At 42.1% G+C, this 21,110-nt stretch overlaps 1 protein-coding gene across 3 annotated transcripts in view; it reads left to right on the top strand.

Annotated features, from left to right (window-relative positions):
• srgap2 (SLIT-ROBO Rho GTPase activating protein 2) overlaps window positions 1-20,067 on the top strand; it is a 55,061-nt gene extending 34,994 nt beyond the window's left edge. For 2 of the 3 annotated variants that reach the window (XM_063474364.1, XM_063474366.1), the window contains exons 4-23: window positions 4,827-4,889; window positions 6,010-6,225; window positions 6,532-6,660; window positions 7,991-8,212; window positions 8,306-8,407; window positions 8,528-8,722; window positions 8,851-8,935; window positions 9,525-9,552; window positions 9,881-9,911; window positions 10,597-10,657; window positions 10,840-10,917; window positions 11,024-11,158; window positions 11,244-11,349; window positions 13,803-14,027; window positions 14,902-14,981; window positions 15,315-15,513; window positions 16,291-16,428; window positions 16,608-16,818; window positions 16,923-17,033; window positions 17,129-20,067. In XM_063474364.1, coding sequence (XP_063330434.1) covers window positions 4,827-4,889; window positions 6,010-6,225; window positions 6,532-6,660; window positions 7,991-8,212; window positions 8,306-8,407; window positions 8,528-8,722; window positions 8,851-8,935; window positions 9,525-9,552; window positions 9,881-9,911; window positions 10,597-10,657; window positions 10,840-10,917; window positions 11,024-11,158; window positions 11,244-11,349; window positions 13,803-14,027; window positions 14,902-14,981; window positions 15,315-15,513; window positions 16,291-16,428; window positions 16,608-16,818; window positions 16,923-17,033; window positions 17,129-17,659 — 2,946 coding nt within the window. In that variant the 3' untranslated portion in view covers window positions 17,660-20,067. The remainder of the gene's footprint in view (window positions 1-4,826; window positions 4,890-6,009; window positions 6,226-6,531; window positions 6,661-7,990; window positions 8,213-8,305; window positions 8,408-8,527; window positions 8,723-8,850; window positions 8,936-9,524; window positions 9,553-9,880; window positions 9,912-10,596; window positions 10,658-10,839; window positions 10,918-11,023; window positions 11,159-11,243; window positions 11,350-13,802; window positions 14,028-14,901; window positions 14,982-15,314; window positions 15,514-16,290; window positions 16,429-16,607; window positions 16,819-16,922; window positions 17,034-17,128) is intronic. The other variant, XM_063474365.1, reaches the window with a different exon arrangement.
• Window positions 20,068-21,110: the final 1,043 nt, after the last annotated feature.

Below are 21,110 nucleotides of genomic sequence, written 5' to 3'. Positions count from 1 at the left end.
GTAAGGATTGCAGTTATTTCAGAGCCGTTCTCATGTGTGAATACATTTTAAATCCATGCTGCTGCTAGGTAAATGCTCCTTCCCCATTCTTTCACTTCACGTAAAGAAGTGAAAGAATTCAGCCCGATGTGCTACATCCATGTCATATTTTGCCATGTCCAACCCCCCCCGCCCCTAGCATCTGTTTTCTGTCTTGGCTGATTTATTGACTGACAGCGAGGCAGCAGAACCTCAGGCCAGGAGAGTTTATACTGTCTGTTTCATACCGAAACCTCCTCCTTGTCCGCTCTGATCTTTGCCTTTATAGTCTGAGAGATGAAAGAGTAAAAATGTGGAGGAAGAACAAAAAAAAAGAATAAAACGAAAGAACTGGAACAGAGCGAGTGGGCTTTACATGACAACAAATGGCAAGGAAGTATTCTCCCCTGGGAGTTTGCTGCTCATCTCCAGGATATGAGACCAAATAAACAAGTCCTTAGTGACAAAAATGCAAATAAAATTTCTAATTTGTTTAATACAACCACTTACTTTTCTACAGCGCTTCCTTTTTGCTCTGTGTGAGCTTCAGATTGTGAACATTTCTGCAAGGCATTTTTTTTAGCGGCGTATTGGAGCTTTGAGCGATGGACACAAAGGGCTGAATTTAAATTTACAGTAAGTGTTAGTTTGGATATTAAGAGTTGACTTTAAGGTAAAGGTCACGTTGAAGAAGGCTAGGGATGGGCGCAGGGAAAAAATTTAATCAGAGGAAAGCCGCCCCAAGTATAGAAAGATAAGTGTCTGCTCCGACAGCAAAGTGAGGCCATCTGTGAGTGGAATGTCATGGCAGAGGCTGCTGATTTCCACCCCGATAGGCTGTCTTTGAACTACATTTACAATCAGATCCCAAGTGGCAGGAGCGCACACAAACCTCTACTTTCATTTCTCTGCCTGTCCGACATGCAGCACTCATTCCTGCCCTCTAGCCTCTTGGACATTTATTTTAAATTTTTCATGTTTTTTTTTTTTTAATACTGGGTGCATGTGCATGTGGGTTGTTTCCATCATGTCTAGGCCATAAGCAGGCTGCACAGAGAATGCTCTGATGGCTAATTAAGTGGATAATTGGTTCATTTATAACATTTCCAGTCAGTGGCATGAATACCAGTAGTGCCAGGGGCTATTATACACAAACACAACTCATGGAGATGCAAAGCACAACCCGTATTAGAGAAGCTAACACATTCATCTCAGGCTCTTGAAATAGAGTGGGAGTGTGTGAGATTTTAGTCACTGGCCAACAGGAAGTAATAATGAATCAAGCTGCACTATTAACACGTACACAATCTCCACCTAAGCCACAAACATCAGGACTAATGAAGCCGTTGCTAGTTTCTGCTTTGTAGTCCCCGCAGAGTGTAAAGTAGGCGACCACAGGCAAAACAGGAAGTTCAAAGGTCGACATCCACGGTAGGAGAGCTAAGCCATGACTATTGCTTTTTGATTGGCTGTGGTCTGGGCTTTGTCACCTAATGTGAACCTCTTTAGAGGGCAGGAAAACTACAGTTATCCTGTTACCTCTTTTGTCTGCCATGCTATCCTAAATCTCCTTCAGTATCACTTTATCCCCTCTGTTCCTGACCTTTTTGTCCCTTGTAATGATGTCAAATCGGTTCGACATTATGATATCTGATCCCCTACACGCCTCGCCTTGTCTTTTTCATATACCACCTTTAAACTTCCCACCCTTAACCCTTTTTTGTTTTCGCTGACCTGTAAGCCTCCGAGCCTTCTCTGCTCCTTTTTGCGCCCTCATCCAGGAGAAGACAGATGTTCAACATGCTCTGCTTTTGCTTTCAGTCTGCATTCCTCTTCTTTTTTTTGTTACTTTCACTGTCCTATTTCTCTCCTCCTTTCATTTTCCCCCTCCCTATCTGCTGCTGTCTCTCACCATTGAAGCCAGTTTGTGTACACAGATTTGCATTATGTGTAAATCGTGCACACATATCGTAACCACTTCAAACACTTCCAATAGTGAAAGGGATATTGTTCAGTTAATGTGTCAGATATTGGATTCCTTATTTCTATGAGTTCCAGTGGCAATCAATCTGACCTTTTACTCCCACGACTAGATTATCACAGAGGTACGTGCCACGTTTTACAGAAGGCACACATGCTCTGAAGCATGTCTGCAAGAGGCTGCAATGCAAATGAAGTATATCAAAAGAGGAAGCTCATGTGTGAGTTTGTGTTGAGTGTGTTCTGAACCCTGTCAGTGTAATTTCATGTCATTCAATCACCAGTCCAGGCTACAGTGACTATGTCACAATGGAATGCAACGGTCTTTTTGGCCTTTTCGGTTTCTTTTTTTTTTCTGCAGAAACAATTATGAATTTAAAAAAAGTAGAAAATCACAAAAGAAAGAGAAAACAACAACATGATTTCCATATTTTCAGCTGCCATTGCAACCATCCAAATCAGTCATCCTTTTCTTATCTAAATCAGGTCCACAAGGGCGCACCGGAGCCTACTCCAAACTGATTAAAAGACTGGGATACCCACTTGGACAGGTCGCACCTCTGTCACAGGGAGAGACAAACAATTACTCTTGCTCACAATTACAGCTCCTTCATTGTCAGTTTAGAATTGCTGCTTAACCTTACACGCATGTCTCTGGATTGTGGGAGGGAGCCTTAGTACCCGGAGACAATCCACACAGGCACAGGAAGAACGTCTAAACTCCCCACAGAAAGGCCCCAGCCGGCCAGTGCTAGCAATGCTAACTGCTACACCGCCATGCTGCCCACATTTGCTACCAGATGTTTAATATGTTGCATAAAAGATGGGAAATTGTGGGACTGTCTTGAAATACCAAATATTGATAATGTATCACACTCCAGTGTCTTCTTGTCACTCTAAAATAGGTCTGCTTGTCTCCTGGGAAAAACTGTTTGATGCAATCTTTTCTGCTTTCGAATTCTGATAAAACTAAAATGATCAAGAGCAAGAACTGACAGAAAGATTTTTGTTGGCAGTTATTGTACTCTTTCTTCGGATCAGCTTATCAAAGATATCACAAAGACTTAAAAATGTCTTTTCTGGTGTTGGCTGTCTCAGACAATAATTCATACCTTTGTTTCATCCGAATTGATTATTCTAACTTTTTGTTTTTAAGGTACTTAAAGTCTTCTAAGCATAATTCTAAGTAAAACTGTTTGATTTGATCCCATCTCAACAATTTGGAACTTGACTTGAGTTAATTCTAACCTAAACAGATCTGAAGGTGGTTTTGATGATGTACAAAATTCAAAATGGGAAAAAGTGGCCCTTCATCATTCTGAAACAGTCTGACTATGCCCATTACTCTTAATACAGTGAGAAGCATGAGGCCTTTCCTCTTCATGTTGAGATTTGAAAAGAAATCAGCAAATTCCAGGGCAGTTTCCTGTCATGGCACCACAGACATCTGCCTCCATGACTCTGTTTAGGCCTTAAAATCTAACCCAGGGATGTCAAATACATTTTACGTCTTGAGCCACATACAGCCCACTTTGATCTTAAGTGGGTCGGACGAGAGATTTTCCTCTTTCTGTCAGTATAAAGATGTTTCACTACACATTGCATCCCAGAGATATCTTAATACAAGAAAAGGAAGTGCAATTTCAGCAGCATGTTTCAGATTTTCTACATGATAAATTTGCAAAATTACAGAAAAGGTTTTGGTAGCTGCCCAGATTGTCCTGTGAATATAGAGTTTTTGTTAATTCACAGGAAATGTTCTTCTTTCTTTTTTTTAATCAAGATTTGATAAAGAAAAATGTGATGACAAACGGGAACATTTCTATCATTTAATTCTCTGAATGGCCTTTGGGAAGGTCTTTCTCAATAGGAAATACAGTTAAAAGCCCCAAAATGTATGCCCTCGTTTTCCAGCCTTCCAGTGGCCTGGATTGTAGTCTTTGTCGGGCTGATTTTGGCCCGTGGGCCCTATGTTTGGCACCCCTGATCTAAACCTGATAATAATATTTTCTTTTTATTGTTCAATTGGTTGCTCTTCTTTTACCTGTCACCAGTTATCATTTTGGTATCTTCCTACCTTGTATGTTCACACTGTACATTTTCCATATGTATCCATTCTGAACACACAAAGCATGCGTTGCCTGTCAGACAGAGGTATCCTTTGTCTGTTACTCTTCCTGTTTTTTGGGACAGGCGCTGTCCTGAGGCAAATCTGTGATACTGAGTGATTTAAAAATTTTATGTCTCGGTTTGTGATAATATTAAACCCAAGTCTGGATGGTGCCCTTTTAGCAGATTAGCAAAGTCCTAACATAGAAATGTTGAGAAGGGCTCTGAATGGATGTGTGTGTTTATTCATGTGTGTGCACTAATGTGTGTGGAGTCTACTCATCTGTGGGCTGCTGTGAAGTCATCAGTCAGTAGTGGCTCCTGGCAGTTATGTCTGGAGAATGGTAGCGCCTGTATTACTCTCTGTCCTCCCTCTCTTGTTTCTTTTTCTGTCTTTTGCCACTTCGTCATCCCACCCTGTCCTTAGCTCTTTTGTCCTCTCGCCATCTCGGCCATCATGTAGAGATCAGTATCTGTAGCTCCACATCCATCGGGACCATTACCGCCTCACTCATTTGTCTGGATTAGACACTTCTCCACTGCTGTTTGGCCAGATAATCTACTCTTGATTTATTGATTGACCACATGGCTGAGTGGGTATAGAGAGATGACCCCATCGGTGGACAGCCCTTAGAAGCTGCAAGTTATAACACTGTGTCAATGGTTGGGACTGTTTCACCACATGTGTTCTCTGTTTGTCTCTCTCTCTGTCTCATCAGAGCAAAGAGGTTGGCTTACAGCTGCAAGAAGACCTGTTGAAAGTTCTCAATGAGCTTTACTCGGTAAGAAAACCCCTTTTTATTACAGTCACAAGCAAGATTCTAATTTTGTCTCACGATCGCCTGCATTTCATACAGAACAATGAGAAAGAGCCCTGCCCTTGTTGTGCTATGGGTTGGTGTTAACAGACACTAAAACTGCTTTCTTTTACCTTTTTTCACATTGTATTTAGACAAATATGAGCTCATAAGAAAGTAAACAGTTTAACTACAGTCACCTCAGTCATTTACGTTCTGTGGAGTACGACCAGCAGGTGTGAATTTGAGCAGCATTTCTTGCAGTCATCAGCTTTATGGTGCCTTCAGGGCCCCTAAAGTTTTTAGTTAGCAGTATCGTCACATTCATATTTAATATTTTGCTCGATCTACTCCTTTGGTTCACCACCAAAATGCCTGCAAAACTAATGACATCGAATTCAACTGTACCCTGTTTTTAAAGCTAATTAGCGGATGTGCCAAAGCTAAATGGTGATCGTGTTAAACATTATAAATGCCAAACCTCACTGTCTTCTTCCACCATCACGGGCATCTAAGAGTCTGGCTCCACATTTTCATGCTACTGCCAAAAGCACTAAAGCAGTCTGAGTGTGTTTCACTGTCTGCGTGTGTGGGTTTTCTACTACAGCTTAAAGCTTCAGCTAAGGCTCAGCCAGGCCCATAAAAGCAACTCTTGCACTGTAATTATAGTCTATAGTAAGAGATAGGAATAGATCTGGTTTGAGTGACGCTCACATGCTTGCTCATAGACAAACCAGTGTGTCTGTCTGCAGTGTTGCTGGAGGGTTTGAGCAGAACAGCATAATGATGGCTCTAGTGGTGCTCGCTTGAATAAGGCTGACGCTGCACATGCTCTCGTTTCACGTGTTTAACTCTTCACGGTAAACTCATACCACACCCCTCTGCCGTCCAGCACGGTGCTGTGACGCGTTCTCTTCAATATTTTGAAGCCAGCCATTGCTCGAGGTTTATCCAAAAAAGAAAGCCAGTTGGTGTTTTGAGCTGTGTGTGTACTGAGCTTTGGTGCTTCGCTCACTGGCAAAAGGCCCGCTTTTGATACGGAGCCAGAAGTGAGCGAAGAGACACACATCTGTGTTTGTCTACAAATCTCGACCCTTGTTTCCAGGTGATGAAGACATACCACATGTACAACACTGACAGCATCAATGCTGAGTCCAAGCTCAAGGAGGCAGAGAAGCAGGAGGAGAAGCAGATGGGGCGCTCTGGTCGACAGGATGACCGCCAAACGCCGCGCTCCCCAGACACCCTGGCCAGCATAAAGATGGACGAGAAACCCGTCCGGCGTTCCAGCGTCAAAAAAATCGAGAAGATGAAGGAGAAGGTGAGCAAGCCTGCGTGGGATTAAGGGGGGAGGGCGAATCGAGGGGAGCGAGCAGATAGATGACGGCTGTTTCTGGGCTCCCCACCTGTTGTCAGACAGATCTATGTTTGTGTCTCATGAATGATTTATAAGTGCGCGCTTGGCTTATTGCTAACCCTGTTTATTATTACTCGAGCCTGTCACACCAGCACGGTTCCCCTCTTCTTATTACCGGCAATCAATACTGAGACATTACACTGAAACACATATTAACCCTCTCTCTTCCTTTTCTCATTCTGTCCCTATTCTTCTTTTCTCTCTTATCAGAGGCAAGCTAAGTACACAGAGAACAGACTGAAGGCCATCAAAGCCAGAAATGAGTACCTGCTCGCCCTCGAGGCCACCAACAGCTGCGTCTTCAAATATTACATCCATGACCTCTCTGACATCATTGATGTGAGTATAAGCGCACCGCGTTGTTGTTGTGTCTGCGTTTGAGCCAGCGGTGGCTCCTCGGTCAGTCTCTTCACATTAGCCTCAGTACTGTCCCTCTTCTTAAGTCGTTATGCTTCCCAAGTGCATAACACAGGGTTTATTGTGCCTCTCCATTGACAGCCAGAGGCAAAAAGAAAAAAATCTAGATTGCACGGAAGCTGTTAATTCTCTGCTTGATTATAACGCGTCACGGCCTGTTGAAATAACGAAGCAGTCATCAGCACGTTTCATTTCTGAAGAAACTGACACGTGTCTGGACAAGCAACACTTAACTAGGTAGGAGGTGGCATGTAGCAATACATCAGTTCTATTTATTTGTTTGTTTGTTTTTTTTACTGTTTTTTTGTTTCGTTTTAGTTTAAAACTTGTGTATAATTTTGCTTGGAACCAGCAAGCAGGTACCAGCTGGAGACAGTGTTCCTATCATGCCTGTGAAGCAAATTAAGGAAGCAGTAATCATGCAATTATTCATGTGTATGCATAAACAGTTTCTGCAAGGGTGACCTGAAAGGGCAGCGAAACAGGCTCATGACCTGAATGTCACAGAAAGCTCCAGCGGCCGTGATGGCACTGGACAGCTTCCTGTTGCTGGAAAAGAGAATACTTATCTCAGCATGTATTCAGCCTTTTTTCTGTATTTATTCATCCTGTAAGTAAGCTACTACACCTTTAGGTATTAGATTATATCCAGTTTTATATTTTAAAAATGACACATCTTTATGGTACTTCATGATAAATAACCATGAAATCACTAATAGTAGCAGGTACAGAGAGAGGGACATATGCTATCGTAAAACAGCAGAACCAATATTATTATCAGCACTTCTTTTTTCTTTTAGCAAGATATTCCTCCTCTCCAATATCACAATGTTCATTCATTGTTTAAGACTTCGAGGGTCAGGTTTAAACCAGTTCTTTGTAATAGCTTTTTAAAATATATTTTGAATGAATACTATTAAGGAGAAGTTAGGGTAGGCTACGATTATTATAGTAAGACGATATTGATCGTACAGCACTTTTCACATGTATTTGATAAATGACGCTGACATAAAAATACAGGTCAGCAGTGTGTGGGAGAAGTCTAGTGACACTGTCATATACCATGTTAATTCAGTGTTTCTGGTCTGATTCTGGCTTTCTCTCAAAACATTTCCCATGTGCCTCTGAATAAATGAATGAATTGCAGAACAAAGGGGCAAAACTATAAAAATTACAAAGTTAAAGAGAGTGGTTTTTTTTTTTTTTTTAACCAATAATGTTTATTCATACCATATGTCTGCATGTGTGCTAGTGCTGTGACCTGGGCTACCATGCCAGCCTCCACCGAGCGCTGAGGACCTACTTGTCTGCTGAACAGAATGTGGAAACATCCAAACAAACAGGGCTTGGTGCTCTAGAGGGAGCCACAGAGAGTCTTGAAGCCAACGGGGACAAACAGAAACTGATGGAGACCTACAACAATGTCTTCTGCCCACCAGCTCGCTTTGACTTTCAGTCCCACATGGGAGACACGGTAGAGTCCCGTTGCTCGTTTGTGTGTTAGAGTAAGTGCATTTATAAATGTGATTGTTCTAATATGTTTATTTTTTATTTTTTTCATTTATAGATGGGAGTGATGTGTGCACAGTCGCCACTTGAAAGCGAACTGATCCAGAGGTGTCAGCAGCTGCAGTCCCGCCTCTCCACGCTTAAGATTGAGAATGATGAGGTCGGGCATGTTTCTTTTCTTCTTCTCGTTTTATTTATAAATTTAGCCTCCCACACTTTCCACCTGCGCTGCGTGTTAATCCCAGCCTGTTTTATATCATTCTGCCTTGCTGCCATTCAGGTGAAGAAAACCATGGAGGCTACTCTGTCCACCATTCAAGACATGGTGACTGTGGAGGACTATGATGTCTCCGAGTGCTTCCAGCACAGCAACAGCATGGAGTCAGTCAAATCCACTTGTGAATCCTATCTCAGCAAACCCAGCCTGGCCAAGCGACGGGCCAATCAGCAGGAGACGGAGCAGTTCTACTTCACAGTCAGTTCCAATTAATGCTATCATTTATCTAGCAATGACTCTGATCATTAATGTTCATTTGTGTTGGCTGGAAAGGATAATCTGCACAAACTGTAACTTCATCGTGTGTGTCTTTGTATGTATTGTAGAAGCTGAAGGAGTTTCTGGAAGGCAGGAACCTGATCACCAAGCTGGAGGCCAAGCATGACCTCATCAAGAAGACCCTAGGAGAGGGTGAGTATGACTGCCAGAATGTCCTTCATATCTTTTAGAAGTTGATCTTTTTTCCTTCCCATCTGGGTGAGTGTTTACGTGCTGGGAGTCCTCCAGTGGGACTGAGCAGGATTCAGGATTCATGAACAGTCTGGTGCCCAGAGGCTAAACAGGGAACAAATCTGAGAGATGAGTGGTGCAGTGGGGCGCATCAGTGAGCAACGCAGGGAAGCAGAATCACTTTAATATATCTAATATCCACAAGTTCAGTGTGTGTGACAGAGGGCAGGGGTAGGTCAAAGTGACAGTGGCCATATGTGGATGCAGCTGTTTGCTTAACTTAGTTTGTGTGTGGGGAAGGTGTAACAGTGGGCTGAAAGTGTCATCCAGTCCACAGCGTTATGGGAGAACCCCTCCTGAGTTGTGTGTGTGTGTTTGTGTACAGCTAAAAATGGGAAGTGTGTTTCTCTTTTTTTCTGTTCCATCAGACAAATTTCCTCATGTGTCCTGTTTCTGCTATAACTGCCTATCTCTCTCTTCTCTGTCATAACTCCCTTTACCCCACTCCACCCCCCATCCCCTTTTTCCTTCCTGTTTCTCCCTATTGTAGGTCAGAAGACTGACTGTTGCCTTGCCAGGTAGGTGTGGCGTAGGAAGGAAATATGCTAATATACACATATACGGACCCACACGCGCGCGCGCACACACACACACACACACACACACACACAGATATGCACACACATATTTACCAAAGCAGTGTTAAAGCCTGATTTCTTGGCAGGCAGGGTTATTATTTTCCTTGTCAGTGTTTATAGATATCCTCAACACATGTCCATGTGTGTCTGTGTATACAAATAGAGTATTACCAGAGTTGGGAGTATAAATAGACTTTCTCTGGAGACATAATGACAGAGTGCCGTTCCTTTTTTTTTTTTTTTTCCCTTTTCTCTCTCTGCTGCGTAGCGGACGGAGAAACTCGACAGTACGGAAGCAGGTAATTATTTTTTGAGTGTTTTGTGTGTGTGCGTGTGTGTGTGTGCATGTGTGTGTGTGTGGCTGGGTAGCTTCTCAGTCAGAGCCACTGCAGCTTTGTTTTTAACTCAGACCACATGATTTCTCACAACATCCTCCTCCCATAGGGTGAATTTGTACCTATTATTTGTATCGTATTACTCATTTTAATGTAACCCGATATAACAATGCACAACATACATGTCCACTTCTACAGTTGCATCTGTAGTAGCTGATCAGCAGGCAACCTTTTCATTAGAGAATCTGGTGTTTGTAGCTCCCCCTTGTGGTTGTGTTTGTTTTAAGCGCTGGCTTAAAATGTAATCCCAGTAATTGTTAATTTCAAATTACATCTAAAAGCAAAAAAACCCAACATATAACTGTGATAAAATATCTTTATATTCTGAGCATGTACTGTCTAATATGGATTGCTTGGACTCACTGCTAGAGATTTTTTTTGGAATCCCCAAACAAACAAAGGGAAAAGGAAAAGGTGCCGTCTCCTAGCAACAGCTGGGAACCAAGTGCCCACTGTCCTTCCCCCATGTCTGTTACCCATTCCTTCTAAATGTGTGCACCCATGCATGTGCATTTGCAGACATGTCAGAAGAAAGAAATGTGCCGTTTTCTTCCTCTGACAGGAGTAACTCTTTTCCCTCTTATTGCAGGAGTCAGGCGAAACCATTCCCCTGATGGTTGAGAGCTGCATCCGCTTCATCAGTCGCCATGGTGAGGAAATTCTGCGGTGAAGTGATAGGTTTAGGATCAGCTTTTTAATGCGATTGGTTCTGGATCTCTTTGAACTGGAAAAAATGTATCAGAATTCTTCCCTCAGATTTTCAGATTTGTAAATCTCTGAAATTGAACAAGGGAATTGATATTGACTTGTGTGTGGTTGTGTACGTGTGTAGGTCTGCAGCATGAGGGAATCTTCAGAGTGTCAGGCTCACAAGTGGAAGTCAATGACATCAAGAATGCCTTTGAGAGAGGTAACACTGTCCTGCAGGAAAAACAAGCATTTCCCCTTTGTTGTGTTTATCTAGCGCGTTATTATCCGTTGTGTCCCACGATCCCTCCTCTTCTCATCCGGTGTAGGTGAGGACCCGCTCGCAGGGGATCAAAATGACCATGACATGGACTCAATTGCTGGTGTGCTCAAGCTTTACTTTAGAGGCCTGGATCACGCCCTCTTCCCTAAAGAAGTCTTCCATGACCTCATATCCTGTGTCTGTAAGTGTTACTTCCTTTTGCCTGTTTGTGTGTTTATGAATTTGAGAGTGTGAGTAATCTCATGGGGGTTCATTTTCATTTTCAGCAATGGAGAGCCTCACAGAGCGGGCAGTTCATATTAAGAAGGTTCTGCAGTCCCTACCAAGTAAAACCCTCATCATCATGAGATACCTTTTTGCCTTCCTCAACCAGTGAGTACCAGAGCGCTCAGAGGCCAGATGTTTGGGATTAAGCTATAGATGTATCACTAACTACAATTTTGAACATAGATGGTGTGTATTAATTGGTAGCACAGTCTAGTGTAACGCTTTGTTGGGAAACATACCGGGCCACACCTTTTAATCTTTGAATTCAGGTGTTTTCACTTCCTGTGTCGCACATTACCTGCTCCTGCTCCTTGACACAGTAGGAACAGTGGATACACTAATCTTAAAACAAACAGCACAAAAGTAGGCATGCAAACCTATCACAGATCTACTGCTAATACTTAAATGTCATCAAACTGTTGATTTGGACAACAGAGTTCAAAATGTATGTATAAAAATTTAAGTAATTCACTGAATATTCATTCATGAAGAAATATACTTTCAGTATCAATCAATGTAGAAAGAGTCCACAGAGCAAAAGTCTAAAGGAAGTATGGTTAAAAACAATATCTACTACATAAAATCTAAAACTTGCTTAACCACGTGTAAAAGCAACATAGTCACTATAAGCAGCCCTATTCTGATCCACTTGACCTATAGCAGTGGTTCCCAAACTTTTTTTGCTGGTCCCCCCTTTGTTTTACAAGAAAAATGTTCGCCCCCCATGCGCACAAACACATCCTCCAACCACACACACCCATATTTTGTTTTCAAACTTCATTGCGGTTTATTTCACACCTCAAACATTTAGTAAACAATTAAGCAAATACAAGTAAACTGCAATAAATTACAGGCAGCAATATAATAAACTAACTCTTTTAGGCTACGTCCACACCTACACGGGTATTTTTGAAAACGCAGCTGTTTCTATGCATTTGCATTTCGTCCGCATGTAAACGGCGTTTCAAATCACCGAAAACTGAGATTTTTTTTAAAACTCCTTTTTTGCGTTTACGTGTGGACGAGGAATACAGAGTTCGTCACGCAACGTCAAAGGTATGTGCCTTTTTTCACGTCACGCTGTGCGCCACGTTATTGTTTACATGAGATGAATTGCAGAATGGCAGATAGTCAGATTAACAGAAGCAGTATTTTGTCTCTATCTTCAGGTTTTACACGCTTACATATACACACGCAGTTACTGTCCCTCTATTTAGAAGGTCAGAGGCGTCACGGTGTGATTATTTTACGTGTAGTTTTTTTTTCCTGTGTAATAATATTCAACATTGCTATCAATACATTTTTCAAAAAATGCCTCTCTGTGCAAAATGGGTTCAAAAACATAAACAACTATGGGAGACTGTTTGTCCGTGATTTGAACCGGGGAAACAAATCGTGGCAGGATCAGCCTGATATTATTTGTATCCCGCTGTAACTTTACTGTATAAAGAGCTAACATCTCCAAAATGTCAGGAGTAGTTAGTCATTATGAGAAGTGTTTGTGAACTAAAAATCAAGAATGTGGGATACTGTTTGTCCGTGATTTGGAGAGCCCAGCGCGTGCTCCCGACACAAGGGAAACTAATTCTGTCGCAGAGACCTACCTTGGCACTTGTGCAGGTGAAGCCAAAGGAAAGATATGCTTCACCATATTTTCTAGCATTTGGCTTGGAATGAAGTTGGTTTGGAAACATTTTTGGCGATGCTTCATCTCCAGCTTTGCGTTTGTGTGGGAGCCCGGTCAAAAACCTGTCAATGATGCTAGCAGTGTCCAAGGGTTCTTTTTTTTTTTTTTTTTTTTTTTTTTTTTGCGGGCCCCACACTTTGGGAACCTCTGACCTATAGTCACTTGATTATTTGGTAAACATCCGATTTTATATGGCCATCTCACACAGAATCAAAACATCCTTCAACTTTCATGGAAAGTCAAGTTCGGGGTCATAAAAGTCCATAAAAGAAACTATAACAAGCCCTTAATTACTCAAGAAACTGTAAGCTTTCCTTTCTGTGAAATTAATTAATTTCCTCCATCGAGTTTATTTTAGTAGTTCAATATTCTGAAATGGACTCAGTTTCATCACACTAGCCAAAAATCCGATCTCTTTAAAAAAAAAAGTGAAGGGTAAACAAAAAAGCTTTTTTTAACAAAGGTACTAATCTTGTATCAGTTCAAAGAAATATTAAACTAAGAGCAAGACCACAAAAAAACTGTCTGAGTGCATGTACGGCACGCAGAGACGCAATCCATTCTGTCCAGTCCGTCCTTAAAAGCTGTGACAAAACCCTTCAGTTAAAGGGAGAAAGGGTAAAAAGCAATATGGTGTGGGAGACCTGACATTTGAGACTCATGGGTAAACCAAGTGGTCCCAGACAGCTCATGTGGAGAAGGGGAGTTTCTTTTACGTGAGTGATTTACAGTCACCCCCTAAACTCCTGCTTCTTCTCACTCACTGAAACGCGCACACACATCATCGGAGTCTCTCCATCACCAGGTTATAAATGACTTGTCATGGTTGTTTGGGTTTATATGTTGAGACTCTGCTTTCTCTTCTGCCCAGCCTGTCTCAGTACAGCGAGGAAAACATGATGGACCCCTACAACCTGGCAATCTGTTTTGGCCCCACCCTGATGTCTGTCCCAGAGGGTCACGACCAGGTTTCTTGCCAGGCCCATGTCAACGAACTCATTAAAACTATCATCATCCACCATGACACCATCTTTCCTGGACCGCAAGACCTGCAAGGCCCCATCTACACTATTCCTGGAGTTGGAGATGACTTCTGGTGAGGCTTGGGGAAGAAACCCCACAAATCACAATGGGATGAAACTTAAATTGCTAAAGCTTCTTGAAGCTAACTGGATATATCTTCCAATTGTTTTTTCAAACTGCTGTAGAAGGGACTTAGAGATGATGAGTAGGCCAGAAATGGGGAGTGGGGGTTGATTTAGAGGCTGCCGGGGAGTGATGGAGGCTCAGCTTGTCTGCCCTACTCTGGGTAAGGGGCCACGAGGATCAGCTTACCCTCTGTCACACTAAAGATTAAAGCACCGCCTAACCGCAGAGCACAGGGTGTACACACTCACACACCACAATGCACACAATGGTTACTTTCAGTTTTACTATAATGACAAGCCCGGGCACCAGTTATTATGATTGCTGGCAGTCATTCCGGTTGTACAGACTGTATGTCATGGCGCAGCAGCTTTTGTTCTATGTCACACAAAGTATGGAGACTACATTCATGCTAGCATATGCTAACTTTGTTTGAATCAACCAGAGGGATTCTGTGAGTTTGTGTCATATCGCTTCAGAAAATATATCCACAGGGTAGTCAATTGTTTGATTTCAATATTTTAAACATCTTATAACAATCCCTGCAAATGACAAAGAAATCCCAGCAGTCAGTGTTTTTCTGTTACATTCAATTCACCAACCTTCCAAAACTCTAATTTGTCTTTGATGGCAGGCAGCTCAGAATGGGTGAACACCACATTAAGCACTATGTAGAACCTGTCTAACCTTAAAAGGCTCTATATAACTGCAGACCACAACTTGGTCTGCAGCTATAACTTGGTGGAGGATTGTGAGCTCAGATTGTGAGTTATCAGAGAAGTATGGGATCCTCTGACTCCTGCTGCCCTCTCCATTTACTGTAGTGACAGTCAACACTGTGAGCCCCCTCTTGTGGAAGAGCCAGCGCCTGACACTGTCTCTGTCAGCCATAACAGCGAAGATGGTAAGTAACATACAAAACTAACTACATGCACTGTATGTACTTTATATACTGGCTTGTTTTTCATTAGTTTAGGAGATCTCATGCTTTCCTAACCACTTACTGTGGCTTAAATTTTTTTGTGCAAGCTCACGTCTTGCTCCCATTAATCTGTTTTGTTATTGCTTAGCAATTTTTAACATGATTGCAGTCACTGAATGAAACAGCACTAACCTGCCATGCGCTAATCAGGCTTCCTCTCTCCTACACCTCTCTATTCCCTCATTTTTTGCGGCTCCTCTGCTCCTCCGCTCCTCTGCCACGTCCCGTGTCTCTCCGCCGTTCTCTGAATCTCAGGCTCCTTGGCTGTTTCAGAGTCTGATCCAATCGAAGCCATCGCTAGGTTTGATTATACAGGCCGGACCGGTCGGGAGCTGTCATTCAAGAAAGGTGCCTCTCTGCTTCTGTACCACCGAGCCTCTGATGACTGGTGGGAGGGACGACACAATGGAGTGGATGGACTGGTGCCACACCAGTATATTGTGGTCCAAGACACGTAAGATCTGTTCTAGTAATTAATCTTAATATAAGCATCATACATTTTAAGAGGCTGACTTTTGTATTTATTAAATTAGATGTTACTTTTAAATTTTTGTCTGATATGAATGTTGGTTATAATAATAATATTTTACCCAGAGAACAAAGAGGCCTCTATCAAAAGCATAAACTGGAATGATGTCAAACGCTGACCATGAGTAAATACAGAAACTAGTCCAGTGGAAATCCCCGTTGCTAAGGAAGTGCAGTCATACAGACTGCATATCATAGCAGATCAATTTCCTCTTCAGCTTAGCCTCTTGTATATACAAGCATGCAGAGTGGATTGTTGCGTTAGTGTAAGGATTTTCCCTCCCAGCTACCCAAGCACAAAAATCTGAACCTCATGTTCACTTTGCTGTTGCTAACTGTTCTGCAACTGCATTGCAGATTACTACAATGAGATCTGGGATTTATATAGAGAAATACCTTATTTCTTTTATACAAGTATAAATGTAAGAGTAGGTCAAGGCAGATTTCTATTATTTATTTAATGCAGCTAAGACTGTGTTGTTGTTGGTTTTTTTTTTTTTTTTTTTTTTTTTTGACTGCTCGTGGTTCCCGTGGAAGTAAAGAGCAGCTGCTATATAGATAGAAAGTGACTCTAAAATAAGCTTTTTCTTGCAGATGTGTCAGTGTGCGTTATATTCTCTGCTTTGTAAGTTTGATGCAAGACAGAGGCAGAGCAGGAGTAACACGATTTTGCTGTGTTTTCTTTTTTTTTTTTTCCCTCCAGGTCTGATGTGGGGCGAGGAAGTCCAAAGCCGGACGTGGACAGCAGGGATCTGCTGGAGGATAGAGTACCCACTCGAGTCAGTGCTGCCTCTCCTACAGGAGCTCATGTAGCTGACATCTATCTGGCCAACCTGAACAAGTGTGTATCGTGTGCAGATACGTCTCATAATATATACGTTTCAGTCAGATGTCAGTTCGTGACATTAGTCATGTGTGGTTTTATTCTTTTCAGATTGTTTTTCCATTAGCTCCCTGAACATTTCCTAATGATTCACAATAGTATAGAAAAGAAATGAGTAAAACATTTGTGTTATTCAGGCTGAGGAAACGGCCAGAGCCCGGGAACATCAGAAGAACGTTCCGCTCAGAGAGCGACAGCACAAGTCCAGGAACCAGCGGAGGAGGAGGAGTGAGGACAGCTTCTCTTCCTGTTGGCGGCGCTCTGGTAAAAGAAACCGGGGACAAGCGACCCGTGAGCGCTCATAGCATCCTCAACTCAGTTACTCGCCACTCCTCACTCAAGACCAAGGTACTGTAACTGGATCTCCTTTGATCTTTTGTATGCAGACATGGAGTGACTGGACTATTGCTGTCTAGGAAAACATTTAATTGAGGCCATTGTGCTGCTTTTAGGTGGAGAGTCCACAGTTGCGAAAGACGACTACAGCAGGGCGCTCCAAGAGCTTCAGCAACCACAGACCACTGGACCCTGAAGTCATAGCCCAGGTGGATCCCCTCTCACAGGTACTGCTTTCATTTCAGCTTCAAGTTTAAACATCTGGAACATTTCAGCTTTCTGTCTGCATGTGTTTACTTTATGTCTGATTCCTTCGTTACAGGACATTGAAACAACCATAAATGAGTTCAGTAAGTTGGAAAGACAGAGCACCCCGAAACATACACATACCCCTGACGTGGTGCTGGACACCCTGGAGCAGCTAAAAAGTGGAGGAGGAGCTTCAGAGCCCTCTAGTCCACTCCACTCCCGTCTGTTGCGGGACAATGAGGGAGGCTCACACGCCCATCCACTCCAGCGCAGCGCCTCCTCAGCTAGCGACGTGCCCTCCTCCTTCCGCCCTGCCAAGAGCCAGCCACGGAGCCCCCTGCCCTCTGCCACCTCCCCTTCTTTGTCCACCTCTCACTCCTCATCCCTAACTTCCTTCAGAGAGTCGCGCCCGCCAGCAACAAGGCCCAAGCCGGTGGTGTTCCCAAAGGGTGGAGGAGGTAGCGGCAGTCCAGCAATGGGCTCCCCAACCTCCACTGTTCCCCCTACGCCTCCTCCTCCACCTGCAGGCCACACACACTCTCTCCCCCACACACCTCCCCCTCCCCCTCCATCCCAGTCTAATGATAAATCTTGCCCTGCTTAAGTCCCAAAATGGAAATCCTGATTCTTGCAAACTCTTAAGATTCTTACAGCTCTTCTGTCAGGTGCCAAAAGCACTTCACTTGTTACACATAGGACCCCTAACCCAATTCTCACATGTAGCATTCACTACTTGGAGTCCAGATGAGTTCCTTATGATGCCATGTTCAATTTAGTGTCAAGTTTTTAATCTGCCCTCTCTTGGCAGCTCTGCTTTACTACAGCTCAACTATCGCTGATAAAGCAAAAGACACTTCTTCTCTCTTTTTTTTCCCTTCTTGCCACCACAGAGATTCCAGACTTTGCTGGATTTTCAAATCTTGTACAGGGGAGCAGGACTCAGGGTGGACTCGTACAGGCCCTGGAGCTTGCATACACTAGTTTGCGTTGTATGAAATTCCATTTGAGTAGGCGTGCAAGAGTGTTACTTGCCTTTTATACACAGATTTATGTGAGGAACAAAAAGCACTGTTTTTTTTTTAATTTGTTTGTTTTTTTGTATAGTAGACACGACAGCGTTTTTATCTTTTTAATGACCCCGTGACTAGCAGACCAGATTTCAGAGAACAGACTGTGAAATGCTAACCTCTAACTCACACACTGACCTGCTGCTTCAGAAGTGGAAAGCTGGAGTTAAAGGCAGACTTTTGGGATGATAACAAAAAAAGAAAAAAAAAAGAAAACTGGTCCAAATACCTGTGCAAGTCATATGATCGAGAGCTTTACTTTGTCTTTTTCCTTCAGTGTTTGATATGATTTGGAAATATTCTTATTTTTTAATATTTTTTTTGTATTTGCACCACAACAGGAGCATAAAATAACATGGCCAACAATAATTTTAAGTCTACGTAAAGCAATACAAATGCTAAACCCTTGTAGTTTGTGGCATTATGTGCTGCTCGTCTCCTGCAGCTCGGTTTTGTGTGTAGGGGACCACTGAAGACCCAGCATTTTCCTATGTAATGTTGGACTGTACATGCAAACGTACGTTTTCTTCAAACGTATGTGCGTGGCAGTGCTTTTGTTTTGTGGCAGCTAAACCCCTTTCAGGTTTTCCTTGCATGCTGGGGGCCGCTGACAGCAGCCACTGCAGCAGCAGCTGTCCGAGTCCAACTCCAAACAGAGCTACATTTTGCTCCTTTTAACGACATCCTTCAAACATAGCCGTAAAAAAAAGGGGTTTTGATTATTCTAACAGTGTGTATGTATATTTAATAATCACAATGATAACTGGAAGCATGGAGCTGAGAATCCTCCTGAGTGTGTTTATATAAAAGCACAACCAACCACCTCATCGAATACGTTCTTAAGCAAAGTTCGTTTATATTCTCATTTGGGGTTTTTTTTTTTGTTGGGTTTTTTATGCTCAGAATTTGTAAATTGTGGAGTTTTGTAGCCACCTGGGTAAATGCACATGCGTGTTCCTGTGCCAGGCACGCATTGGCAGAGTATGTATGCACCTCACCCAGCCCTTGCCTAAGCAAAAATGGATGCCAACCAACAGCGACTGCCTGGAGACACACAGAAACTTCTCCGGTGTTTTGGAGTGCTGGCCGCCTAAGTGCTGAACAAATATGCACTGTATAAATGTCACCAGATAAAAAGCGTACAGGGATACTTAAAATGTCTTCGTTTGCCAGTTGTCTTCACCCAGATCCAAGAAAGAAAGCCTTTTTTTGTAACCTTGTTGAACAAATGCTAAACTCACATTACCCAGCACATAGTGCACTCCTGGATGCTCTCTCTCTCCCAGGTAATGACTTGTTAGTGTTAAGGTTTATTTTTAATCACTGTATACTGATTGTGTGTTACCTGGTGTATTTGTGTTGCTCTTACCTCATCATGAGAACTGGAGGGATTGTGCGCGTGTGCATCTGTGTTTGTGTGTGTGGTTGTGGTGCAGAAACATGAAATCACATTGTCGGCACAAACACTCTCGCACATACACACCATGCATGTGGGTGGTTGGTGTGTTTTGTCCCAGTTGTGCTGTCCAAAGGGAACTGGGAGCCTCTTTTGATCTCAAATCAATCATCGTGCACTTGAACAACTTGGCTTGCATGTGGACTAACTGTGTGGGGATGATAATGTAGGCGTTGAATATTGTTACATATGCATTTCTGTGTCAGTTTGAAAATGGCAGAACTTAAAAACAAAACAAAAAAAAGACCGTAATGTCAAATCTATTTATAGTTGTCTCTGTATTACTGGAGAATCCTGTGTTCAGATTTACTTTGTAAATACAATGTTGTACATTACAGAGGTACACTCTTTTTTTGGTACAATATTGTACAGTAATAGCAATAGTAGTTTAATCAAATAGGCCTTATATAATATTCCACGTGTAGTTCTTGTTGTAGATCTGGTTTTTTGTTTTTGTTTTTTTTAATAAACATTGCTTGCTATAAAGATTCTTGATTTGTTTGTAACAATAAATTGACAACATGAAACTTCCAGAAAGTCGTTCTTTAAAACGTTATTTCCAATTTTATGTCTGTCCACTGTTGTTTATTACGTCTTACTATTGTGCATTAGTAAGACATAATAAACAAATATCCACGGCACGAAGATACAGCTGTAAGTCCAAAGGGGAGTTTCATCTATTTAATGTTAAGAAAGTCGGAAAATCCCTTAAGCCGTGCAGAACTCTCAAAGAACTCTGCAAAGTGCCACACAGAAAGATGGATGAATCCATTATTATATCTTCAACATTAGAAAAGACTGTGAAACGGGAGAAGAGTTGGTCAAATATGAACATTAAATGAAGATGATTTTCGTGGTCATTAAGAAAATAAAATGAACAATAAAGTTGTGTGTCGAATTTAAATATTTCAGACTAAAGTGAGAGCTGCACAGTGAGGTGGAATATAAATCTCTTTTAATAATGGCAGAAAAGAGGATACTGTCAGATGGGGGGGGGGTTAGCATTGTGTGCTGATACTATGTTTATACGGGGACACCAATTATCAATATTTTATTAAAGTATTAAAAAATATCATATTGCCATCAGTCTAAAAAGGTCCGATAAGGACTGGATGGATTATGATGTAGTCACAATAACACAGTAATAAAGACAATTGCAAAATAAGTAATTTCTTTATAACCCTTCCGTAAATCCTGTTGACTACAGCATATTTTCCATTAGCAAATGCTTAACTCAACATTTATATCTCATTACTCCTCTTTAGTATGCCATTTATAAATACAAATCTGATACTATGATGATTATGATTAATGCTAGCAGTGATGTAGTAGGAGTGACAGCTGTACATAGTTACAGCATGTACAGCAGTGATAGCTGTACATGCTGTAACAGTAACAGGTGGATAAACATAACACAAATGGCATGCTAAGGAGGAGTAATGAAACACTTGCTAATAAAGTGCTAAAAACATACAAACAGCAAAATTAAGCGGCCAATTTTCATTTTAATCTAAGTCTTTGGGGAAGTCAGT

The sequence above is a fragment of the Pelmatolapia mariae genome, linkage group LG5 (assembly GCF_036321145.2).
Source record: "Pelmatolapia mariae isolate MD_Pm_ZW linkage group LG5, Pm_UMD_F_2, whole genome shotgun sequence".
Lineage (NCBI taxonomy): Eukaryota > Metazoa > Chordata > Actinopteri > Cichliformes > Cichlidae > Pelmatolapia > Pelmatolapia mariae.
Note: the sequence above shows the minus strand (reverse complement) of the source record. Positions and strands in the feature narration are given on the sequence as shown.